General features: G+C 45.4%; 1 protein-coding gene and 1 long non-coding RNA gene across 2 annotated transcripts; one reads left to right on the forward strand and one right to left on the reverse strand.

Moving 5' to 3' along the window:
* antxr1a (ANTXR cell adhesion molecule 1a) lies at window positions 1-26,715 on the reverse strand. Its single transcript, XM_076990267.1, has 18 exons — window positions 26,090-26,715; window positions 21,146-21,217; window positions 20,963-21,034; window positions 19,642-19,723; window positions 19,358-19,391; window positions 19,150-19,229; window positions 18,209-18,277; window positions 18,012-18,092; window positions 16,811-16,871; window positions 15,746-15,844; window positions 13,308-13,377; window positions 13,074-13,152; window positions 12,430-12,525; window positions 9,336-9,377; window positions 7,539-7,634; window positions 6,754-6,921; window positions 5,753-5,833; window positions 1-1,485 (listed from the first exon to the last, which is right to left on the reverse strand). The coding sequence occupies exons 1-18, from the start codon at window positions 26,251-26,253 to the stop codon at window positions 1,072-1,074; spliced, it is 1,860 nt and encodes a 619-aa protein (XP_076846382.1). The 5' UTR covers window positions 26,254-26,715; the 3' UTR covers window positions 1-1,071.
* Window positions 19,649-24,115, forward strand: LOC143491358 (uncharacterized). Its single transcript, XR_013125181.1, has 3 exons — window positions 19,649-22,947; window positions 23,051-23,185; window positions 23,605-24,115. It is a non-coding gene; the product is annotated as an uncharacterized LOC143491358 (long non-coding RNA).

Genomic DNA, 26,715 nt, shown 5'->3' on the forward strand with positions numbered 1-26,715 from the left:
TCACAAAAAGCAAGGAGATACATATATTTACATAATGCATGTATGAAAGTATGTGATAAATTACACTAGTTTCTGGTAATTGTGCACTCGTACACCATTACAAATGTGGGTTGTGCAGAATAAGTCTTTGTTGAATAGGGCTGTGTTGCTTTTACGCTGATATTTCTGTGTAATACAAGTTACACCCAGTCCCCGTCCCTGGCTCAACTTGCTCTTCAAAACTACAAATTCTCTAATTTCTCTACTAAACGTATATTTTCATAAGACCTCCAGTCACCACATTCTAATAAACACCTTAAACTCACTATTGCACAAGCAACTTAATAATAATAAAAACACATAACTAAGAAAATATGTATTTTTGGTAATTCTTTTCTGAATTAATGGTTAAAAAAAATATTGGTCTGTTAGAAACTGAATTTGAACTCAAAAACCATCAATGCATATGGGAACTCCCAGGAGCTGAAACAATCGACTACTCTTACTACTGAAACATCATGTGTAGTTTATCTACACACACACACTCCCTTGGCCACATTGGTGACTGAAACGTGCACGTCACGTGTGCTGTCCCTTCTGTTGTGTGATTCTGTAGCTCTGTGGAGTTCGTCTTTGTGCAGCGAAATGCTGTGTGCACATCCGTAACACTATCACAGACCACTATGAGTCCAAAGAGTCCACGAACAAGCAAATGGCTTCAAAATCAAAGTCCATTTAATCCTGCTGTCATGTCCAGGGAAGGGCCAGTGGTCCATTTGTGAGAGTTTATCTGTACAAGCTGGTGTTGTGTTCAGTGGTGTTCAGACAGGCCTGTACGTTTGGGCTGTGGTCTGTGTAGTTGTACCAGCTGAACAGTGTGGCATCCTTCCAATGGCTGCTTTGCTCCTTGTAGTGGGTCCATATGTTAAAGGTTTTAATGTCAACGTTCACACACACACAGCCTTACTGTGGTTTTGCAAATAAAGAACGAAATTGGAAATTGAGTCACCGGTTGACTTCCTGTCCCCAGGTCTTACTTTGTAGAATTACCTGACTCCGCCCCCAGCCCCCCCCAAAGTCTAACCTGCAGCCCTAGAGAGAGGGGCGGGGTGGTGGACGCTCAGGGGGAGGAGCTCTCCCCGGAGGCGGTGCTTGAGGGGGCGGAGGCAGAGATCCTGCAGGTGAGGCCGGGGAAGGCGGCTGGGATGTGGGCGGAGTGAAGAAAAGAGCCGAAGAGGGCGGAGACCAGGCTGAGGGAGGGGAATACGCAGGAGGCGGAGTCACGGGCGGGAACGGGGGGATGGAAGGTGGAGGGGTGGAGGGTAAAGGAGGGAGGCTGGAGAGGGTAGAGGAGGGAGTGCTGTGGGGAGCAGGGGGCAGCTGGCTCTTGGGGGCGGGGGGTGTGCTACAGCCTTGCTGGGGGGTGTAGATTGGAGTGGAGTGGGTGTAGGCAGGGTAACTGTGGGCGTGTGCAGACTGGCCCCGGGAGAAGTTTATACAGCGACCCTGCAACAGATTAAAGAGGAGCATGAAACGTTTGTATATTGAAAATCAGGAATACAGAATTTAAATGTTGAATTGGTGGCATGTGTAATTGTCACTTTTACACTAATTATCAATAGTCATGAATAGTCACAGAGTAATACACGATAGTAATGACAGTCAACACGTGCATAATTGTTGGGTTTTGCTGTTTTCAGATCAGGAGACCTTCACATGCTGCGTTTTCACAGGGCTTTTGTGATTTACTTTAAAATTCCATCCTAAAAAGTCATGACCATTAAAAATGAAGTGTGTGTTTGTTCTCTGTATTTCTTTGCTTGGATAACAGTCACACCGGATCAGTGTGTCAAAGGTGAGAGTGTTCTTTATGACCTGAATGAGTTATTGGAGTTCAGGGCCACAGAGGCAGGTAAATGAACACACAACCCCTCACCCTAACCTCCGCTAACCCTAACAATAACCTTAATCCTAACCTTCCATAACTCTACCTTTAACCTTAACCTTAACCTCCCCTAACCCTAGAGTGTGTGAAGGTGTGGGTGTATGTGGGGGTGTAGGGTGTGTGAGGGTGTGTGGGGGTGTGGGGCAAGGTGTCAGGTCTGGAGCCAGTATTTCATGCAGCTACACTGATAATATGGAAGCCATAAAAGCCAGACCTAAACCATAATGAGAGAGAGAAGGGAGAGAGAGTGTTCAAAAACACTGAAGGCAAATTCTAGAGTTTAGCTTCCTGGAGGCACATGGTGGCATGGGGAGGCTAATGAAGATGTTTATGGAGAGCAGCGTGAAGCTCCCCTGAATCCTCCTCCAACACACGCCGTTGTTCCACTACTCCAGCGTAAACGTCAGGAACCATTTCAGAGCTTGTAGGAGCTACTCAACGTCAAGATGAGAACCAGTAACGTCAATTTGAGTTGACCACCTTTCATTATGTACTCCAACTCTACATGTAAATGATGTATATTAACCAGGACTTTGTCGCACACTTTCGATTGACTTACAGGGTCAATCAATAATCACTTTTGATTGATAGGGTCAATCAATAATGTTTTTTCCGCACGTAGTGGCACATCTATATTCTTATTTTTTGTGTTCTTCAGTGATGTTGAGAGAAAACGTACTTTCTAGTTTCATTTTCCTACGATTGAGCCAGGTTCCTCTCTCTCTCTCTCTCTCGTCTCTCTCTCTCCTCTCCTCTCTCTCCTCTCTCTCTCTCTCTCTCTCTCTCCTCTCTCTCACTCTCTCTCTCTCTCTCTCTCTCTCTCTCTCTCTCTCTCTCTCTCTCTCTCTCTCTCTCTCTCTCTCTCTCTCTCTCTCTCTCTCTCTCTCTCTCTTTGTCTCAGTAGGCTTCCCTCAATGCTGTTTTTTAAATCTAAATTCCTCTCTTCTCCAGTTCAAGGGTTACATAATAATGAGGCTCAAGTCGGCCGTCGTTGCCTGTGTTCTGCTGGGCCGGCTGTCCTGATGACACCCCCAACCCCACATGCACTCTCCGTTTGGGGGAGGAGGAGAATATTTACAGATCAGCCTTAATCGGGTCATACATTCTACTGCAGCTTCACCGGACACACTTTTATTTAAGATGGAACCGGGACAAATTCGCCTCACTCATCTAACCAGGACACGGATCTTCTGTGCACGCAGTGCGGTGACCTTCGAGATCTGTGTTGGGGCTCAGTCACTGGTGGAGGACGCTTGAAGTTTATTAAAGCCTTCAAGTCCACGGCACAGATCCAGAGTTGCTGAGTGTGCACATGATTTTCAGTGCCTGAGTGTTGAGTGTGCCCTGGGGTTTGGGCTGCCTGAGTGTTGAGTGTGCCCTGGGGTTGGGCTGGAGACCCTCACCCCCACAGTCTACCTCTCCGAGACGCTTTTCCTCTTACGGCAGGAGTAGAGAGCAGAGGGTGGGTGGCAGTGGTAGTTTGGGGGGTGGGCATTAATCTCCTTCACAAACCACACCGTGCTGTTACCCCCTCCGTGCCTTCCAGAGCTGAGGAGACCAGAGGCACTCTAGGCACTGGGGCATGTTTTAAAATAAGAGTGGGCACTTCGAACGATTGTCCCACACAGGGCTGCAATGAACTGATTAAATTAGCTGCAAGGTATGCATTTACAGTACAGTACATGTACCATAGCACAATGTGTGTGTGTGTGTGTGTGTGTGTGTGTGTGTGTGTGTGTGTTTTAGTGCTCACAGCTGCTTCCCCTCTGGTACACACACAATTCCATGATTCATAGACAAGAGGGCCGCTCAACTAAAACGAACCCTCAGAAACATAAAAAAACATACAATGTCTACATTTATAAAGTCAGTCACTCACTTTGGGCTTCAGCGCCTCATTACCTGACAACCACATTCTAAAACAAAGTCCAGGAGTATCTGCCCACTACAGCCAGCCAGAGTAGGAACACCAACCAGGTTGAGCTGGCGAACCCTCTCTGCAGCCGGGCCACGGCACCGCCAGGGCAACCGCATCACCAGGGCAACCGCATCACCAGGGCAACACCAATGCCTGGGTGACACAGGAACTGGGGGTGGAGCCAGAGCTGGAGCATCTCTCTGCAGCATCAGTGTTACCACCCTTCATTCTGTGTTAAAGGAAAAATCTTCGCTGTTCGGAAAAGCATTTCGCTTGATTACGTGTGTTCTCATTAACGGCTCTTATGAGCAGCAGCTGTTTGACGCATTACATAACTGCACATTAGTCCTCGTCAGTGGATCCAGTATATCACACTGGATTACTGTGTTTTTGTAATACATTTAGTACTTACATTTTGCTTAGTTATACTAAAAATGAAGTAAAGCATAGTCTAGTATAGTCTGGTATGGTCCCGTATAGTCTAGTATAGTCTAGTATGATCTACGGTGGTCTTTACATGATCATTATTGGAACTCCAGACCTCAGTTTGCAGATGGATCTTTTACATAAGCAAGATATCTGTTTTTTATTTTGTTTATGGATGGTGAAATGTACATTTATTAATATCACGAGATATTCTCATGAGAGGACGTTTTTTGCTACCTTATTACTGATGACAATTGAAAGATTTTAGCTGCAAAACATTCAGCTGACGTCCATGGCTACCAAGATGTTAAAGACTGCAACTCTTCAATTTACAAAATGGCAAAAGCTGTAACTTTAAACATTCAGTTTACAAAACTGTAAACTATCTGTTAAGTCTTCCATTTCAATCTGAAGTCGAGCTCTACAACTGACCTCCTGTCCGAACACCACCCACGGATACATAGGATATGCTGGCTTGGCCCTCAGCTCGGATTATTCCCCAGATCTGTCCTTTCTGCATCTATGCTAAACACACACTGACTGTTTGTCTGTCAGCGGGAATCTGGGATTCATTTCCTCTTTCTGGCTGTAGGACGTTGCCGTGTTCTCTTGATCTTATCCGGCCTGCCTAGAAAACATGAAGCCATGTCTCATGGAGGGTGACTGGTAGGTTTAAATGGGGGGGGGGGGGGGGGGGGGGGTCTAGCACATCGTCATGGTTGACTGGGAGAAGAGGATCGTGGATTAGATTTGCATGCTATGCAAACCTTTTTAAAGCTGCTCAACTAACCGAGAGTGTGTTTACAGCTGTGGCTCTAGAAGATATAATTTTATGACAGCCATTGCTAGAGAAAGATCACATTTTGGCAGTGTTTGATATCAGTATTTTTCCCCCACACATGACTGGAACATCACTGGAATCAAACCTGGGTCCCAGTAATAAACGTGAAATCTTCTTGGTTGGATTCCAGCGGTGAACTTTCAGATATCAGGAGCTCATGGCTTGTTGCTTGTCCAACCCACACTGACTCGCATTCGCTGCCATGTGCCATTATGTGCTTGAGCGGTTATGTGGTTATATGTTTACGTGGTTATGTGCTCTTGTGTTTATGTGCTCGCGTGATTTTGTGCTCGCGTGGTCATGTTCTCACGTGGTCGTGTCTCACGTGGTCATGTGCTCGCGTGGTCATGTTCTCACGTGGTCATGTTCTCACGTGGTCATGTGCTCACGTGGTCATGTGCTCACGTGGTCATGTGCTCGCGTGGTCATGTGCTCGCGTGGTCATGTGCTCACGTGGTCATGTGCTCACGTGGTCATGTGCTCGCGTGGTCATGTGCTCGCGTGGTCATGTGCTCGCGTGGTCATGTTCTCGCGTGGTCATGTTCTCGCGTGGTCATGTTCTCGCGTGGTCATGTTCTCGCGTGGTCATGTTCTCGCGTGGTCGTGTTCTCACGTGGTCGTGTGGCAGGCTGCAGGTTCTCACCTTGTCTCCTGGTTGAGGTCGCATGATGGACACACGGTCATATCCCTTCTTCAGCAGCACCCACAGAGCATCCAGTTTCCCCTAAACCAACCAGCAGAGCAGAGCAGTGTTACCACGGAGAGGCTGCTCAAATAACAGGCTGCTCATGCTAACATTTGGGCAGGCGACGCTGGGTAATACTAAGTTATAAGTAGTCAGCGATGTTCTTCACATGGCGACAATAGTACGTTCACGCATTTACACACATGACACGCTAATACATGCCTGACCTACATTGTCAGACCTCATTTAAGCCCTTAATAGGCTGCAGGAATCGTGGCAGCTACCTCAGACAAGTGTCTCTCCTCAGAACTGATCAGCATTCGTAATCAAGACAGATAACACACTTCAGGCCATAGACGGAGTAGTAGAAATTGTCCGTGTACACAGCGCAAGGTAACAAACCTTAAACGTTAATCATAAAAGTGTAAAAGGAGACTGAAATTATTCTCCCTTGGCCTCCGGTCAGTCCTCCTGCAGCTGTGCTAAACCTTCGCCTGCGCACGACGGGAAACCCTCCAAGCCACGTTCCGTATCGGACCCGAGCTCAGGTCCAAGATACGTAGCGCATTGCGGCTTTATGACGTCCAGCGTTTCGCGCCGCGCTCTAGGCCGCATCGAACGTGAACCCGTCACGTCAGCAGGCTGCATGCATGCGGGGTGACGTACGCCACACCCAGGGGGCCTCTCCAGCTCCACGCGGACAGCTGCGATGGAGCGCTCGCTTAAGGGGAAGGACGCGGGACGCGGGGCGCACCCGAAGACCCGGGCCTTTATGCAACTTCTAGGAATCTCATTACCCTGATGGCTTTTATGATTATCTGTGAGTGTTTATGAATCTCCAGGTGAAGGTTGTGTATGATAGTGGTGTATTTTAGAGCGCTACGCCTACAATTCTGAGGTAATGGCTCTACGAAAACAGTATTTTCTGTAGAACATTTGACCCGTGTCCCGACGCTCACCTTAATAGGAGAATACCACTTGTGGGGGGCAGGTGGTTTGCGCATGCCGTTGTTAAGGATACGGGTGGGTGGAGCTTCGAGCTCTTGTTCCGGCATCTTCACCCTGGCGTTCTTCGCCTTTTCCAGTTTGGCGCCCTCTTCAGTCGACCCTTTCTCACCCCAGCGCACCTGAAGCCGGTAAAGAGGAGGCGACTGAGGCAGGTGTTCTGGGCCTGCTCACGCGTATACCACCACACCTGTTTGCGTTCGGATACGGTCGTAAGTCTCTAGGACAAAGATTGTTTGCCAAAGAGCAGAACCTAATCGGATTAAGGGCGTGGTGCGGACCTGACGGGCTGTCTTCACCGGGAACCCTGACACGTCTTCCTGTGTGAGAAGGATTTTATGGGCTACGGCCTATTCACACGTTCAGCAGAAAGCAGCTGTGTCCCACAGACAGGTTATGGGGGACGTTTTGGTGCGGTGTTGTAGATGCTGGCCTAATGCCCCCTCACTTGCCCCTGGTCAGAGCTGCTTCTGTAAACCACACCCTCCAGAATCTTGGGCCTGGTCAGCCCTGGAGTTGTTTTAGACAGATGGACGTATGAGTTACAACACCCCATCATTCAAGAATACCGTTTGACATGGGTTGACTTCTTATGACTTATGAAAACGTTTATGGGTCATAGACACTGAATCAATCTGAGGGCCTTGGAAAAATGTTCCGTGCAAAGCCGTCTGTGTGGATATCATTCATACGGTGGTGTGTGTCAACTACAGAGGAGTAAAGTGTTATGGAGTCGTACCTCCATGCGCTTAATCCCACCAACTCCTCTCCCCCCGTAGTAGGACGCGTCCACGGTGGGCCATTTCTTCTTTGGAACCCCGTCTTCCTCTTCATCCTTATAAAGCAAATCACGGTGAGTGGCGCAAGTGATCCATCACGCCAAAGACACCGCGGCACTCTTTACCAATCGCGCAGTTCGGGTTTTTAGGTCATTCAGTGACGCCGACGTGGACCAGGGTGTTGCCAAAATGAGGTGTGACTCCGTCTCTTTGACATTTTCGCTTGGCTCTCACGGCGCCCCACCCCGCCTGCAGCAGGACGTCCCGCAGGACGTCCCGCCGTATGTCCTGAGCCAGAAGACTCGGCTCGAGGCGACTTGCCCGAGTCATGACTTCACTTTTCCAGAGCTGTGCAGACCTCATTCCTTCATTTGTCCTTTGGAGGAAAATTTAAGCCTTTTCTCTTTTTTAACCCTTTCACGCCCGAATTCCTGTCAGTTTGCAAAACATCGACTGGCTCGGAGAACGAACATTCAGCATTAGCGTCTGCAGATGCTTACCATGGATTTTCTTTTATAACAGTTCAGATGAGATGTTACAGACCATGTGAAACCCACAGCACAGAGACATCGCCCTGACTGACCTTAAGTTGGGGGCCGTCATACTGTCAGAGCAAAGCTGTAGGTGATCATTAATATGCTGACAACTGTAGAGAGCTGAGACGTCTGGAGTGCATTATGGTTTCAGAGTGTTTGTAGCACAATGTTCAAGTTTAAAAAATACTTTAACATATCCAGTATATCCAGGTTTAACATGTGTGTACTCAGCATTTTTTGGGAGGGGGGGGGTTGTTGGGGGAATCTGAGTGTAATGTTATCTTTAGAAGAACACTTCTTTGAAAAACCACTGTCCAGTATAGAAAACATATTAAATATGCAGGAATAACAACAGATGCGTAATTGAATCAGGCAATCTGTTGTTTATTTGTTTCTCTGAACTATTCATCTGATTCTTATTCTCACATATTAAAATGTTTCAATATCTTAATTAGTAATGCAGTGTTCATAATAATCATAATTAACATGCAGTGTTCGTTATACAGAGAGAAACAAAACTCTAGTCATACTATTTAATTTTTCTGGAGTTATTAAAATGATCACTGATGGTTTGAAGCCTTCACGCATTAATTTCATACTAGCAAAATGAATGTTATGAAGAATTAGCAGATTTATTTTTTATCCAAATACACATGTTAAGCAAGAAGTGTTTTGTTTTAGTAGTAAGCATAGGCGAAGAACGCTGGTTTGAAAACAGAAACATATTTCATACTTCATCACTGCTGGCACAGACGCAGCCGCAATCCAAGATAATAATTCAGAAACACATGTTCACTGAAGCCATTCAGACTGGTCTACTGACATCCACAATGGTCTACTGAGAGGTCTATAATTGCTGTAGATTTAAAAGGTTCAGTAAATGATAAAGAATAGCTATTCCACATGACAGAAAAGCAAAAGGTCAAAAAATTCACTATCATCGTTGTGTGTGTGTGTGTCTGTGTGTGTGTGTTTGTGTGTAATTCTCCGTCATACTCTTGCAGAATTAGGCTATGTGGAAAACACTTCTATGCACTGGCTGTGTGAGCATATAGAATAAAAGCTGACACTTGCATTGCAGACATGGGTTCCCCTCCCAAGACAGGCCAGCCGAGCTTATACCGTCATCTCATTTATTGCTATATGACTCATTTAATTAGATTAAATTACAGAAGAATCCACCCAGGGACTGATATAAAGAAATAGGGCAAACGGTCTTACCGAACTCTCTTCGATCGGGGGTGGAGGGGGCTCATGGATGATCTAGTGAGACAGAGAGACAGAACAGAGACAGACAGAAAGAGAGGTGAGTGAGATTAGCTGGCTCACGTGTACACCTCACTCAGCTATCTCATGTTTACCCCCTCACTCCGCTATCTCACGTTTACCCCCTCACTCGGCTATCTCACATTTACCCCCTCACTCGGCTATCTCACATTTACCCCCTCACTCGGGTATCTCACGTTTACCCCCTCACTCCGGTATCTCACGTTTACCCCCTCACTCCGCTATCTCACGTTTACCCCCTCACTCGGCTATCTCACGTTTACCCCCTCACTCGGCTATCTCACGTTTACCCCCTCACTCGGCTATCTCACGTTTACCCCCTCACTCGGCTATCTCACATTTACCCCCTCACTCGGCTATCTCACATTTACCCCCTCACTCGGCTATCTCACATTTACCCCCTCACTCGGCTATCTCACATTTACCCCCTCACTCGGCTATCTCACGTTTACCCCCTCACTCGGCTATCTCACGTTTACCCCCTCACTCGGCTATCTCACGTTTACCCCCTCACTCGGCTATCTCACGTTTACCCCCTCACTCGGCTATCTCACGTTTACCCCCTCACTCCGCTATCTCACGTTTACCCCCTCACTCCGCTATCTCACGTTTACCCCCTCACTCCGCTATCTCACGTTTACCCCCTCACTCCGCTATCTCACGTTTACCCCCTCACTCCGCTATCTCACGTTTACCCCCTCACTCCGCTATCTCACGTTTACCCCCTCACTCCGCTATCTCACGTTTACCCCCTCACTCCGCTATCTCACGTTTACCCCCTCACTCTGCTATCTCACGTTTACCCCCTCACTCTGCTATTTCACATATACACCTCACTCTGCTATCTCACGTTTACCCCCTCACTCTGCTATCTCACGTTTACCCCCTCACTCTGGTATGTCAGGCCACATGATCTCCAAAGACAATAACATGTCAAAAAGTCCTAGTAACACATTCAGCCTGTAACCGGAAAACAGAACCGCACAAAAGCACGTCGTCACGGTAATGTTTTCTTCCACTTTGCCTGTCTTTTTTGAGTCTATTTACAAGCAGGTTCGGATGACCTAGAAATATGTGGGCCAGAACCCCTGACGCTGGCACAGGAGGAGGGAGGCACAAGAAAGGAGCAGAAATCCCACTCGGCTGCACGCAAGTGGCGAGTCACATGCTGGTGTTTGTCCCGGCTGCTGTTATGGGGCTGTGTGCTCTTCTGACATGCTGGGACATTTCTGAGAATCACGTGTGAGAGGCGTTTCAAGGAAAAGGGCCGTTTGTGAAAAACATGTTGCGATGATATAAGCAGGTCTGCTCCATGTCATTTCCTGTTCTGGGCTTCGTAGGAAAACTATTTTGATTAATCGAAAATTTGTTTTACAAACTTTGGCTTTCCTGCGTCTTCCTCTGTTTGGTCTCGTAACAAACATTGTTTTGAACATCTAGCCCATGTGTTCAAAGGGACAGCGATCTCAGAGCCTGATATTAAATCTTACAAACATGGCCGTATCTCATGTCATGTATGCCATACATGTTAGCGTGCAATTAGTCTCTTTCACCCACAAGTCTCAAGCTTGTAAACACGTGTTTGCTGTAAATTCCAACACGATCTACAAGACGTGACCTGTGCTCTGCAAAGACTACTCTGAACATTTAGAGATGAGCTGTGAATGTTACACGAAGGTGACCTAAGCATCTCAGTGATCACCACGCCACAGGGAGTGTGTTTGGCAGGTTTCGGAAACAGCTTTGACAGATGAACATCTCAGGCTTGGAGTGGCCATCATTCCAGGACTCCGAGCAGGAGTGAGCAGCTTGTCTTCTTATCTTCCCAAACCTACATTCCTCTCTTATAGTCCTTCAGAAATGACCTCACTCTGTGCTGTTGGATAGCCGTGCTTCCAAAGGAATTGAATAAGCTCTTAGGGCACATTCATTTGCAGAAGGCACAGTGTAGAAGTTCTGTCCTTACACGTTAAATACATTTCCTACAGTTCAAAATAACGGGCTTTTGCTTTTATCTTGTTTATACCATTCACTAGCAAATATAGGAACTCCTTTATCAGAACAATTCTCACTGAAAGCTAAGCACACCAGGTCTGCCTCACTCTAAAGACACCAGAAGTGATGCATGTTGTTTCACTCCTACACCCGGAGTGCAAAGCCAGATGTATATTCTCCTTTGACCATGACCCCATGGACCTCGGAGAATCTGAGGACCCAAGGAGAGCTGCATAAATTCACCCGCTAACCAGTGCATGTAGATAATGGACCCAGTGAAGCCTTGATGGCCAGTTAAAGGGCAAACAGGGGATGATGGTGGGTCTCATAAGACACTCAGGGAATTCTGGACCTTGGGACCCATTCTGGGACCCAGTAAAGTGCCTTGCAAGTAGAGAGAATACAAAACCGAGACATATTCGTGACCAGGTGACCTCCGTTAAATGCCAAAGCATGTCGTCCCTCAGAGGATCCAGCCCCGATAGCACAATGAGGTGTTTCTTAAGAAAAAGCCCACACAAGTCAAGATAAAAACCCCTCTATGAGCCAAAATGTTTACACACACACATCATGCTCGATTGCTCATTGTAACATGATGAATGTCATGTCAAAGACCGCGGTTCAAACATTACGTAAGGAAGGAGATCGCCAATGAAATATGCTTTTGGCATGTTGAGGTTAGATGCTGCAAAATCAGACTGATTCTCACAGATGGAGCAGTTACTGTACATTGCTGAATCTTTCTAACAGACCTAATTTGTGTCATGTAGGGATCAACAAGTCAGAATTAATATCTGTGTTCAGGACAGACTCAACTTCTTGAAGTAATTTCAAGTCATTACATATATATGCCTGAACTCTGCACCAGAAAGAACATACCACTCAGAGTGAACCTCATCAAATTAAATGAAGCAACATTATATAAATATATATATACTGAATAGTACACTTGTTTTTACATGTAAGATGCTGTTCCACCATAATCAGTCTCTGTAACATGCTGTTTCAGATTGAATTTGAAGGAAAGACTTACCACAGTGCAGCACAGGGGCCAGAACCACCACAGCAGGGCCAGCAGAAGCAGAATCATCAGAATCAGAAGAGCTATGGCCAAGATTGTGCCATCCGACTATAAAGACACACAACGGACAACCATCTGAGCCAAAGACATGGGATCAAAGACAGCCCAAGTAGTGTGACATCAACACGGACGCATGAAACCATGCTGTCTGGGATGGGGGGGGTACAATAAATATCATCAAGTCTTTCATATGAAGAGATTTCTGGCCTAGAAGTACCAGATGATTCATAATTGCTGGGGGACATGGTTACTAGACCTTGAGCAGGGCAATGAGGAGTCACGGCGAGAGACTACACCCATGTGTTTCTGGGAAAAAATTGGACCCCTACAGTTTGGCAGGTGAGGAATCTATTGTGTGTCTTAAAGACTTATAACTGGCACTGATTTACAAGTGGCAGGGATGCCAACGACCCATTGATTTTTACACATTTTTGTGCTTGTTTTTTTAAAGATGGTGTTCCTTCCTCTCTACTTATGCATGCAAAAAATAAAATATTCTATGAATATTCTTCACAAAGTTACATACATTTTGGACTGTAGTTGCAATGTATAGATATGTTATCAGATCAGATAATTTTTTTAGGGAAAGTACTTACACAGCCCACAGTGGTGATGGTCACAGAACTGGAGATGAAGCTAAGGCCTTCGTTCATGCTGACGTAAAGAGAAGCTGCCCTAAGATAGATCAGGCGTGAAACTGTTAGAGTCCCTGCACAGCTGATGCAGTCAATCAGACACACTCAATCAGGCAGCCCCAGAGTGTGATGTGGAGAAGCAGGTTGGATGGACTCCAGTCAGACATGTTTAACTTTCTGAGGAGTACAACTTACGTTCCCTCTTCTTGAAGAACTGGTGCAGGACATAGCAGGTATGTGTCTTCCACTACTAGTGGCTTCACCACTGCAGAAACAAAGAGACGAGACCTAATGAGACTTTTTACACAGCACTAAATGTGCACGAGGCAATTCAGGATTGGTGAGAATCCTGTTTTTGCTTAAAAACTGAGACCAATTTTGTGATAAATGCCACATCTAAAAGGCTGATGATGTTGTTGTAGTTCATGAAAAGCACAGAGATATTCACGTAATATCCATGATGGAAAACTGAGTCCTTTAGTTCTGTAGCCGAAAGGCTTGATTGTTTGTTCTGGCCAGCATCTGACATACCACAGCTCTGAGGAAACAGACACGTCGCCTACATCCACCGCTGAAAGGGCAGCCATGACGTAGAGATGTAGGAGCCGTCCGGCGTTAGGAGATGCAGTGCCTCCGTACCCACTAGACCCAAACCATCACGAGCTCCAAGACAAACCCAGTGAGATATCAGATGTTTTGAGTTCATCACCTCCGTCACACAGCGGATTGTGAAGGATAAGGATGGAGAGAATGAGGTGGAGCAGGGTGTTAAGAGGCGACTCCCAGAAGGCATACTTGTGTAAGTGATCCTCTAGTTTCTTCCTTAGTCTGCTGGGAAAGGATCTGACTCCAGCCAACACTACAGTGGTCACCGTTTCTTTGATGAAACGGCAGAAGAATTAGCATTCTGGAGCTGTGTCCTGTAGTGTGTTGCTATGTTTCATTGGATTGTTTACCCATAGCATGGGAGGCAATGTCCTATTTAACAGCTAAGTAAAGACATGTGCTGAGGGTTCAGAATTACTGACACTGCAGATTTCATCACTGAGCTCTGAGTGGGAGATCTTCTGAAGCAAGCCCAGGCCCTGGTGGTGCATGTGAGAAGAGAAGTGTGCTTTTTGTAAGCGGCTGACACATTTAGAGCATCCATACGATGTCTTCCCGTGAGCCATAATCCATAATATAAATCGATGGCCAACAGTTGCATCTACTTTCACAATTTTTTGCAACTTCTGATTAACTGACATGGGCAACAGCAGAGTTACTGGTGGTTATACTGTGAGAGTGCACGAATGCAGCTATATGTACAGTGGTCAGTTTCCAACACTTAACATGGTCAGTTTCCAACACTTAACACAGTCCACTTCCAATACTTAACACGGTCAATTCCCAATAACACAGACGTGCTCGACAATTCAGCTTCTCCAACTCCAACTCCAAGGTTCAGCTGCTTAACACATGTAGCCACACATGGTTCCTTTCCGTTGTGGTCCTTTAATCCTAAAGGGGGGGGTTGAAGGAGGAGGAGGAAACAAGCACTAGCACCTCCAGGAGGAATACTACGTCCTGCAGTATTTCACGAAGGAGTGGAATATTGCATGAGGTAGGGATACCAGTGGATCCATCTGGGCAGGAATGGCCTACTTCTGTTTTTGGACAAATAGGATGCATGTGGGTATAACAGTGGCAAGGTGTAAACAAATAATCTGCATCGCCAAAAATAATAAGAAGTTGTTCTCTGTGGTTTGCAGAACTGGTTTGGGGAAAGGAAAAGTGGGGCAGCTCGGCTGCAGAGAGGCTGGTAGGGGGGCCGGATAAAGGCATTTCCCTGTTTTTTTTCAAATTGCTTCCATATATCAGGCCTGTTCTTATTTTCTTCCAGGGGTTCTGGCATTTAATTGGACGTAAACAATTAGGGCAGTGCCTCGTCGGAGCAGGAAGAGGAGGAACCCAGAGTAGGAACCCTGAAGATGGTGCCAGTGAGACTGAAGGCAGATGAAGGCTTTGATCTTGAAGGTTCCCGTTGTAATGGGATTACTATTGCTTGGCGTACTCGATACCTTCTTCAAGGTATAATTATCTTGCGTGGTTGAGAGATGGAATAACGGATTATACACCAAGGTGCACAGTGGGTAGCCACTGGGACTCCAGATAAAACTGAAAATGGCAGATTTTGGCTTTGCTTCAAGGCCTTTGCTATGGCCAGTCTGAACCACTCTGTGGTTGTTTCTTTTATGTTGGATATATGGGAAGCACTTAATCGCTAATCATGCACTTATTGGATCTTATTCAAGGGCTGCCAGCCACATGCTAGCCACAGAAGCTAGTCAGAAAGATGTATGTAGGCCTAACTTTCAAGTGTGATTGCCATTTGTTAGTTATAACATGCATTATATATCCAAAACACCATTAGGTGAAAATGGTTCTCATGTTTACCGACTGGTTAGCTTTACTTCATCATTTATTTTATTGTTATTTTAGCTATAATACAGAGAACAGAGAAGACTGGTTAGCTACACTACATATTTTTAATAGCAGGTCTGCCAAATTGAACGGTTTGGTAAGAGATTGTCCCTTACAACTGTTAACAACATCCTACAAGTTTGCACTAGCAACATAGAAGGTTTACTTACTCCTAGTGAGGGTGTCATTGAGTCTGAAGCTGCAAAGGACCTTATCCACATTTCTGGCATGGAGGAACCCGTTACCTCTTACAACAACCTGGAACGACTCTGTGGAAGAAGAAGATATGGTGGACAGCAATTCTACACCATGAATGAATTCCAACAATTCCATCACTCTGAAGATGAAGTCATGGGCTCGTTCACCGGTAGGTGTGATATATTAGAGTGTGAGGTAAGTACAGTGTCATGTGAAGAAAGATGCTTGTCTGAAAGGAACAATAACAAACTTTAATTACTTTCAACATTGTTGTCTGGGACTTTAGCTCTTGTACTGCGGAATTTCCGAAGTTCAGGCATTTTTTTGCGAGGTTAGATTTTCTACTACTCGGAAGCCTCCACATTCTGACCATAGTGGTTTTGAAAAACAGGCACACTGCGGTAAGTGAGGTTTTGTAGTTTCAGCATTAACACTATGACAAGTCCGAGGAGCACAAAGTCTTCACATTTAGGTTTGCAGTCCACAGGAAACACAGGACTACCGCACACTACTGACAGCTGCTGCTTTCTGCATTGTGCTACCTAAGCAGATCTATTTAAGGAAATTGTGTCAAAAGTTCACATCTTGTTTCGGGATTGAGGTTCTTATCCTGGGCCAAAAGCTACAAAGCCTAGCACACAAGTGTTGTTCATGTGAAGGATTCAGTTCAATTTATTATTGTATTATATTTAATAAATCAATGCCTTTATTTGAGTTTGAACGCTGATACTAACCCCTTATTTTGTAAATGGTCACTGCCACAATTCTCTTACTACTACATGAATGTTCAGGTGCTTATCCCATAAACTCACATGGTACGTTCCTGACTTGGTACATACCAGCTCACATCCACAGAACTCTCCGGCACCTTTGCTAACTAGCCACACAGTTTTTACACAGGTCTTATTTATCTCCACTGACACAGTAGTAACAGTCTCATGGGCCTAAGTTGAAGGTTGACTTGGAGTGAGGCCCCTGTTATGCAACGTTTCGCAGGAAGAGGCTGGACACCAAAACCTGTAAAAATCACTACTCACCTCCTGCACAGATACTGGAAGGTTCTGCTGCAAGGATCTCGATGCAAGACCTCCTGAGGATCTGAAAGAACACAGAAGTGTGAGTTAGGGCACAAAAACAAAGACAAATCCACTTTAGGATTTCAGTATGCATGTTGGGGATAAACTCAGTTTCCTTTAAGAAAGCTGGATAAACATGTATACTTTCACTTCCAAAAGCTTCTTTTGACCTACTGCTAAAGACCATGGATATAAGTGTAAGAAGGAAATTACTAGTGTCCCTGAGGGTCTCACGGCCCTGAAATTCAGTTAATATCTCATGGTATAATTTCATTATGCGCCATTTTGTAAATGGCTGTTCTGGTGAGCGCCAACGCATCCCTGCATGTGATGCATGCTGTGGTGTTTGGCCCCTGTCTTCTTTTTTTGAGTCTTCCATACTAACCCCTGCATGGGGGGGGGCACTCCTCTCATCAACACACTCGCTTTCCTTATCAACTCATCCTGCAGAGTCCCCCCCCCCCCCAACAAAATTGCAGTCCTCCATCTTGTCCCTCAGAGCTTGAGTCAGGATCTTTCAGCGCAGTGTTAATTGGCAGCAGATGTCGTCTGACCACAGTCACCCCAGTCTCCGTTCAGAGACCCACCTACCCACTACCCACCTGACCAGCTAAGTCTTGGCTCTAAAGACACCTCTTTTATTTCTGCCTCAGCCCCTCACAATGCTAGACCAACTGGTAAATGTAAATTAAAGTCTCTGAAGGCAGACGGAAAGGGCTGAGAGAGTAAATACACTTTGATCCTTTTTTGGGTAGGCTCCAGGGTACTGTGGGATCACAGCTCTGGCAGAAACACAGCATAGCAGAGCGTCTCTGCAGTCTCTTCCTAGTGCAAGTCCAGCAACCTTGACCACAACTGACTGAATATTCCTGTTTGTTATTTATCATTTCCGTGTTTTTCAATGCTTCCTTTCATTAAGAAAGTCTGTCTGGAATCTAGTAAGACTGTGAACAAATCAGGCACAAACACAAGAATTCTCTTTGTATTCCTTTCTGGTTCTTTAGTGCTCTTCTAACATCATGTATTTTCACACCCCCCCCCCCCCCCCCCCCCCAAGTTATTGTGGTTGTATAATTGGCAGTAGGTAGTGTGGTCTTTGAATGTACATTAGGCTACAGATTAGACCTTGATCAGTGTGTTTGGAGCCAACATGGATACTAACCGAGTCAATGACACTATGTAGAGCCTCAAACCCATCATTGACTGGAAAGACGTGGTCTTTGCTGTCTGCTATCTTGGCCAGCTGTGATGAAATGACAAATATTATAATAGAGTTTAGCTTCAGAAATAAAGACGCTGCACTTTGTATTTCAATTTCCAAGTTTGTGCGTAATGATATAGAAAACATCCGCCACACACCTGTGTTTCGTTGAAGTCCTTCACCCCTACACAGAAGACAGAGGCTCCCAAGCTACGGGACCGATTGGCCTGACGAGATGAACATAAGGAGAACCCAAGCAGCTGAGAAACTATGGACTTGAAGATTGAATGCTAAATTATTAAGCTTAAGCATAAGTTATTATAAGTTGGGAGTCTTAAATAGTTGAGCATATCCTCAGGATCTTTCAGTGCAAGTAAGTTTACATTTGCAGTGTGAACCTTCTTTAAGCAAAGGAATTTGGGCTGTTTTTCCAGATTAATTAGAGAAATGAAGTGTGTAAACACACAGAATAATCTAACACAGTCTAATAAACAAGTGAAGGTTGTTTAGGCTGCAAGTCTTCAGAGAACCTGTAAACCAAATCTGAAACAGGACCCATTCTGGCCTGGTGTGAACATAAACCGCTAGCTAGCCACTCCTGGTGAGCATGGTTTAGAAGAGGAGCCATGACTAACCCTTTTTCTGCATTGCAGAATAGGCAGAGGGAAAGAATGTAAATTACTGGTAGCTCCTGACCCTCTTTTTCATCTCGTGGACATCAAAGTGTTGGCCGGTGATGGATGAGAACAGCGACGCCATTTAAACACGTCTGTGTAGGGTAGGGGTGGGGGGGGGGGGGGGGGGGGGGGGGTTGATTTATCTTCTCCACCTATTTTCCTCTTCTCCATGTGCTCTTATTTACTTGCTGTGCCAGTACAGGGGCCTCCGCTTCTTTTTGCCCCACTCGGCCATATGGTTGGGCACAGACTGAACACATTACCTGAAGTATGTTACTACCAAGTTGGACTTTTAAAGGAGGAGCATGTGGTGTTTCATACCAGCTGGAACGTGACCTCACGTGAGACCAGTTTTGTCCCAAACTCCCCCCCCCCCTCTCTATCTGTCTCTCCCTCTCTCCTTCCCTCCACCATGCGCCTACCTCTCTCTCTGCATAGTAGAAGAGATCTTCGTGTAGTTCTCCATCGGTGAGAGCGATGATGACGCTAGCTGTTCGGTAGCCTGTTCAAAACGATACACGCTAACGCCGTGATTCCTCAGGGAAAAAACGTTCCTCACGTGGACATTGGCAAGCATATCGTAGAAACATGCAGATTAGGTGCTGAGTGGTATTTATTTCATGAACGTACCCTCAGAATTCCCGTAGTAAATCTGTTCACTCGCCTGTAAAACAAAGCTGAAGTCAGCACTGACACGAGGTACTAAATATAAAAAACTTCCTGCAAACTGAACTTCTGTGATGACTCTTAACAAGCAAGGGAAGGAACGAGCTCAGCTGCTAAAGTCATTAACGCAACACATAAGTGACATCTGTTTCAGTACTGGACATTATAGGGCCAAGAATGTGTCATCCATTTTGGAGCAATGGACGAGCACCTCTACTGAGCCAAGATGGCCACCGTCATTGACTCACCCTTTGAATGCCCTCGTGCATGAACGTGTCTCCTCCTGGCTGAACCCTGTGGAGCTCTTCCAGACCTTTGCGAATTTTGTCCCTGACAAAAGAGATATGCACTAAATGTGGAATGCTGAGAAAACTGTGGAATGTATAACTACAACACAAAATTAAAATTGCCCCAACTTGGACCTTTGACTTGAACATTTGTAGCAGTTCACACACTTGTATTACTTCTTCTCTTAAGGAACTTAAGTCTGAATACCCAGCAGAATCTCAGGCGACATGAAGGTCCTTCCAAGTCCTAATTGCACTATGTTCAATTCACAAGTCTCAGTGTGTGGGATCTAAGTGTTTGTGTGCAGTTGGTTGGAAAATATACTTCAGTAGCCACATCTGCATGGTTCCACTGATAAAACCCATTTAGAAATGCTGAGTAAAAATGTAACATTGATTTATGGCGTATATATAGAGAACGTGTCGTGGTCCTTGGCAGTATAAGAGCCAGCTAAGCAATGGATGCGGTGGGACATTGTGAGATCACCTTTGCTGGATCAAGTAGTGCGTTTTATAATAATATGTGTTTGAATTCCTCACTTCAACCCGACGGATGTATTCTGCCTCCCGTTAGAGGTTGCTACTGGCTGTTGCTGGCACCAAAATCAAACGAGGCAGATGGCAAGGAAATCAGGCATGTATGAAACGGCACAGCAGGAAGGCTGTAAACACGTTACGCTTCTCCCAGACGCACGAGCCTTTCTCACAGAGACTATTGGCGTATCCAGCTCACAGGAGTGGCCCTTTTTTAATGGAACTGGGAAACGTGTTGAGGCCTCAAACAGGCATATCGAAGGCCTGGGGATAATGGTGACATCAGTGGAGCGCTTCCAGCTGTTGGGCCATTCTGCCCCATACTGTATGGGTGATTAACCTCAGGTCAGGTTTGGGGTGTTCAGGCCAGTTGGAACTACACCTCAGTGATGAAAGTGTGAAATTGTTCATTACTATTTTCTGTGTGAAACCTCTAATCCAGTATAGCAACAAAATCTGTTGCTAAACTGGGTGTTACGGGATGTTACAGGATGTTACAGGGTGTTTATGGGGTGTTTACGGGGTGTTTACGGGGTCAAAGATGTTTCAAAGTCATGTTTAACTTGAAGCCATAATTTGCATTTGAAAAGTAAGTGATTTGACACAAATGTTCTGCAGGTCGTGTATGGTCCCATATAAACATTAAAAGCCCTGTCTGATGCATTTGTATGCAATCACGAATGTTATAAAAACGAAGAAGTTCATACGTATGTTATTTGTGTACTTATTTGTGTGCAAACGCACTCACCTGTCTTCCGTCAGCCGCATGAGAACCTTGCCCTCGGTGGAGAAGACGATGAAAGACATTCGTAGCTGTGGACTGAGATCATCACAGTGAGGTAAGGTGCTGAGAGTGCAGAAGGCTCCTGCTCCAGTGTAACTCTAACATATCACACTGAGATCAGAAGCACCTGCACCACTCCTTCCCTACCTTATAAACTTATGAGCCAGATGTTCCACAAAGCCATAGATCTCGTTCCAGTGGTTCTGCACACTTCCTGACCTGCGGGCAAGACCAGACACCAAGTCAGAGTTAAGAGCGTAGGTTCTACAATATGAAGGTGAGGTGGCTGTGAACTGTTTGGATCTTTGGCTTAGACAACACAGACGCACCCGCGTTAAACGGGTGAGGAGCATTTCTGCCGCAGATGTAGAAAGTGGTGAAGCTGTCGCTGTCCTTTCATAAATGAGAAAGCATTACATTAATAAGACAGCACACGAGAGACTTTCTGCAGGATTCGTGTGGATGGTGGCCGCCATCTTGCTCTGCTCGCATCTGTTGGGTCTTTAATCGTGTTCTCACTGACCAGATTTCTTTCTGAGCCCTACAGTGAGAACTCTCTGGCTCGAGTGTAAAACCCTCCTCAGCTGCACAAAGAAATCTCCAAAAGCAATTCTATTTCCCACAAATCACCACTGCCTCTGCCCTAACCAGAGTCGTATTTCAAAACATTTTCCTCCGTCTCCAAAGAATGGGGCGCCCATTTTCACGTTGGCCTTCTAACAAACCAAATAGCATTCATATGTATGTTCCTCTTTTCAAACAAGGACCCATACTGCATATGACACAATGCAACTGTACCTTAAAGCCGGGGTTCTGCCTGCTAGCGTCTCATACTGTCTGATGTTTCCCCGATGACGTGGCAGTGGCATTCAAGCAAAAAAATCTCTTCTTGATGGATTGCCATGACCTCATTGTCTCATTAGTGCAGTTTTTCTATTTAATGTCCCAGTAATTCTTACATCATGAAGCCAGTCTGGTGAATGTATCTGTCTCTGTGCCCCAGGCCCCAGTGCCTTGTCTGGTGGGGGGAAGGTTTTAGGCTGAAATAGGACAATCATCAGTTTTACACCACACCCCTGTGAAAGGAACTGGGAGATATGACACGTCTGACCTGTTCAGATAAGAATTGAGCTGCAGAGTTATACAAATGCCACTGGCATCCACAGTTGCTCATGGATTTTACCTCTGGGGAAACGTCAACTTTGCCCCAAAGTGGTCGAGCCTCCCCAGCGAACAAGTCCCTGACAGAACAAAGCCCTCTTTAGTTTCTGGATAAGAGCATCTGCCGTAAATGTAAATGTAGTTTCGTTAATGCAGTCGATGACGCAGTGCGTACCCTCCAAGGTTCCACTCGTTAAGGGTCGGTTTGCCAAGCAGAGTCTAGCTACAGCGTGGGACACGTTCTCGTTATGGGTCAGTTTGCCAAGCAGAGTTTAGCTACAGCGTGGGACACGTTCTCGTTATGGGTCAGTTTGCCAAGCAGAGTCTAGCTACAGCGTGGGACACGTTCTTGTTATGGGTCAGTTTGCCAAGCAGAGTTTAGCTACATCGTGGGACACATTTTCGTTAAGTGTCGGTTTGCCAAGCAGAGTTTAGCTACATCGTGGGACACGTTCTCGTTAAGGGTCGGTTTGCCAAGCACAGCCCAGCTATGGCGTGGGACACGTTCTCGTTATGGGTCGGTTTGCCAAGCACAGCCCAGCTATGGCGTGGGACACGTTGTTGTTATGGGTCGGTTTGCATACTCTCTGCCTGACGTGATGAGTCAGTGAGGACAGGGCTTAGGCGCTTCAGTTCAGCTTCACTCACAACTCTCAGAACTTTTTTTCACAGTTCTTCACAACAAGATTTGTGATCACTTCATTCCCTCCACCACATCTGATCGACCCAAAAGAGCATAACAACGCCATGCAGGAATGAATGTGGACCAAAGTCGTTGTGGCCAGAGGGTGATGAAAATATTATACAGATGCACCATCTCCATCTACCCCACCCCCACCCCCACCCCAAACCACCCTCACCCCCACCACCTGTTGTTTGTTTTTTCCACAGTTGCTAAGATACAAACCCATCTGTGGAACTGCTGACCAAGAAAAGCCACACGTTTGGAATATCTGGTGAAAGGGTTCAACAGGGGAGAAGAAACAGGCAAAGATACAGTAACATGCAGAAACCAGCAAATAAACTGTAATTAGGGGCAAACTGAATCTATTATTGCAATATGAATATTGATTAAAAAATATCAGACAATCTAAGATGTAAAAAATGTAATGTAAATGTGGAGGTCAGTCACAATAATATGCAGAAAATCTGCTTTGAACTTTATCAACATCATCATCCTCTTGGCAGGGATTGTATGTATGTGTGTGTGTCTGTGTGTATATATATATATATATATATATATATATATATATATATATATATATATATATATATATATACGCATACATGCATACAATACGTGGCCTGCAACGAGGATGATGATGTTGATAAAGTTTCACAACTGTATTAGTTGCACAGGTGGCGTCCTATCACAGTTCCACGCTGGAATTCACTGAGCTCCTGAGAGCGACCCATTCTTTCACATTCTTTCACCATTCTTTCAGGAGAGACAGCAAAACTGTTCCCAAATCAGTGTGAACATGTAGCTTCTGGCAGGACTGCAGCGGTTTGCAGTGAAGCGTGACGCCGTGTGAACAGGAGAGCAGGACCCACGAGGCTCTTTCAGGAGGCCAGGATGCCCTGCACTAAGTGCTCACCAGGATGCCCTACACAATCCATATACACCCTTGAGCAGGACACGTAACCACAAATGCTCTGGGCATGTGTGTACCATTGTCTCCTGGTGATCGACACCTAGGGTATGTTATAATTGTTTGCCATTTGCATCACATCTTGAGATGCCATAGGATGTCTGGGTGGATATGGGAAATTAAATGTTCTTCTCAGGAACCGGTGAGCACTAGTGAGCACATGAGCTGGCCCAGAGTTGCACTCAGAAAGAATTTACCTAAGTGTCAGTACAGAGTTGGTGTTTTCCCCATAGCTGTCCAATTGTACATGTACAAGGATCCATTTCATCGATGGTGGAAGGCTGAACTCAGACATACATCGAAGTGTTTTCTACATACTATTTTGAGATACTAACTTTATAAAATTCAGTACAGCATAGCAAATGGCTACTTATGTAATCTGGTCCTTCGCAATAAAATGTTACATAATCATTAAACGTCTGGCCTGGCAATGTTCCTTAATTAGATTCAGCATGGATATGGGAAATAAGAGTAAAGAACTTAGATCTTATATACACCCAGAGAAATAAGGGCAAACTAATTTATATGGCCTTCCATCACCAAAGTGACTTTTACAAATGCTTTTGTTGTTTACATCAAGCCAGACATGAGCAGCTGATAACGAAAGCGCGAGAAGCCACCAATCTAAAAGTCTGACTGCTAACAAGGAGCTTCTACAATCAGAACCAGATGATGCTCCATTTGTCTGTCCATTAACTGGGTCTGGCCCTGGGCTTAGCTTCACAGAACTGTCTCAATACTTCTGCTTCTCCATGCCGAAGCAGGCGGTGTGGCACAGCGTAATTACACAATCAGGCCAATAACCAAGTCAAGATGTCAGCCCATCATGTATCTACCAAACCTGAGCCTTGGAAGATGTGGATTGCAAATATGACAAAGAACCGATGGTATTTAATATTACTGACCCTCTCTACCAAGATTACCATGGAAGAATGAATGTCAAAACTTACTTCCATGATAAAGGAGAAGGAGAGGTACTGCCTGTAAAACATGTCCTCACATTAAAAGAACGCCCATGTCTGCACTGAGGAGGAATATTCTTTTAGAATAAATTAGAATAAAGAAATTTCTTTCAGAGCCTTTTTTTGCTAATAGAACTGAGATAAAATATGGCCAAGGTGTGCATGTGCATTATCCACAAACAACGGTGCCCACATTAACACTGGCTTTAGTTTAATGGGTTTTCAAGAAGCACATGTGATTGATTTTCCATGTGTTCCTCTGACCCAGTTCTAGTCAAGGATCTTTTCTAGTAACTGTACGCTGCTCACTGTCTGTACTAATGCAGACGTGTCAGACACCCAAAGGGCACAAATACAAGGAGCAGTAAAAAAACACCCATATCTTCTCCTGCAAACCTGGGCCATCATGGTGATGCCCTCCAGGGACAGCACATGAAGTTTTAGGTAGTTTAAGTACCAAGGTGCACATCTGCATGCTAACAATAGAGGGCGCTGTTCAGAGCAAGTCAGCATGACCGCATTGACCCATAAGAGGCGTCATTGTTTCTGGATAGGGTAATTGTAATAAAGGTGGGCAGGACCAGCCGCGGCTGGTGCCAATAGTCACATCATAGATTACATTATCCATGACAAAGGTTAAAAGCGCTCAATAACTAAGAGATTGTTTTCTGTCGACCAGGTGAAAATACCACCTTAAGAACTAGGTTTGCTCTGGTTGTCGACCTGGCCAGAATAAATACTGGTGTTTCAATCTGAAGTTTTATTTATCCCTCAAGGTCTGCAGACTCAGAAATACTCAAAAACGCATGCATCTTTGCACTGCCAAGGACTAATTATCATAACACTAATTATCATAAGACTACTTTTTATGAGACTAATTACCATAAGAATAATTTTCAGGTTTAAAAGCTGGAATTATATTAGGGGCTTGATTTTGCAAAATGAAAAAATCTCAATCTACATTTATACATTTTTTTAAGGGCCTAATCTCTCTTAATCTCAAACAAATGTAAATGTGGAGGTCAGTCACAATAACATGCAGAAAATCTACAGAAAGAATTCTGCTTGTAATTCATTTTGTCAACACCATCATCATCCTCTTGACTGAGACATGTAGCTGTGCACAGGAGACGTACTACAGAACCAGCGCGACTGTATATGACCCTGTGCATGTGATACACAGTGATACACAATTAGTTTGGCACTGCGATTTATCTGCAGTAAACAAAAGCTACAGTCACGCTCTACACCTGAACCTTACAGTCGCAGCCCTGCACAGTGAAGCAGCCTAGAAGAGAGAGACGAGGGTCACTCACTTGTCCAGTACGAAGTAGAGGTCAAACCCCCCGTAGCAGGAGTGAGCCGCGACTCCTCTCTCGGGAGGTAAGCCCGCGCTGCCGTTGGCCACCAGCGCACACACAAAGCCCAGCACCCAGCATGTCACCGCAAACCACCAGCGTTTCCCCACGCTGGGAACCATGGTGCTGGCGCGCGCTCCTCAGAAAGCAGGCAGCAGACGCACGCGGGGAACTGTGGCTGAAATCATAAGGGAAGAGAGCGGAGATGCGGGGCGACCCAGAGGGCTGCGAGCGCGCCTCCCGTGATGAAGACGACCCTCTCTCTGCAGCTCTGCATATGGGGTCTGCTTAAAGCATCCTGGAAAAGGTTTGACTGCTTTTAAAGTTTAGTTCAGGGAGTCCAGCAGCAGGGAGAAAGATCAAAGATGCTGTTAGTGGTCCAGGATATTTATGAACTAATTTTCCGTTGAAGTTCTTTTAAAGAACAAAATAAAAACAAATGAATAAAATCAAATTTAAAGGCAAATGCATACAAGCAAACACACGCACTGCAGTCAAGCGCTTGTCACGGTTCTCACTGACCCAGTTTCACTCTTAGAGAGAGAAAATGTGTCTGTGTGCTTGTTCATCTAAATTACTGCCCC

This window comes from Brachyhypopomus gauderio, unplaced genomic scaffold (genome assembly GCF_052324685.1).
Source record: "Brachyhypopomus gauderio isolate BG-103 unplaced genomic scaffold, BGAUD_0.2 sc74, whole genome shotgun sequence".
In the NCBI taxonomy this organism is placed as follows: Eukaryota; Metazoa; Chordata; class Actinopteri; order Gymnotiformes; family Hypopomidae; genus Brachyhypopomus; species Brachyhypopomus gauderio.

Coding starts and splice junctions, on each gene's coding strand:
- antxr1a (XM_076990267.1), bottom strand. CDS start 26,253: ATGGTTCCCAGCGTGGGGAAACGCTGGTGGTTTGCGGTGACATGCTGG. Junction 13,153..13,307: donor GTTCTTCAAGAAGAGGGAAC/GTAAGTTGTACT, acceptor GATCTATCTTAG/GGCAGCTTCTCTTTACGTCA. Junction 5,834..6,753: donor AGTGGTATTCTCCTATTAAG/GTGAGCGTCGGG, acceptor TGGTTGGTTTAG/GGGAAACTGGATGCTCTGTG.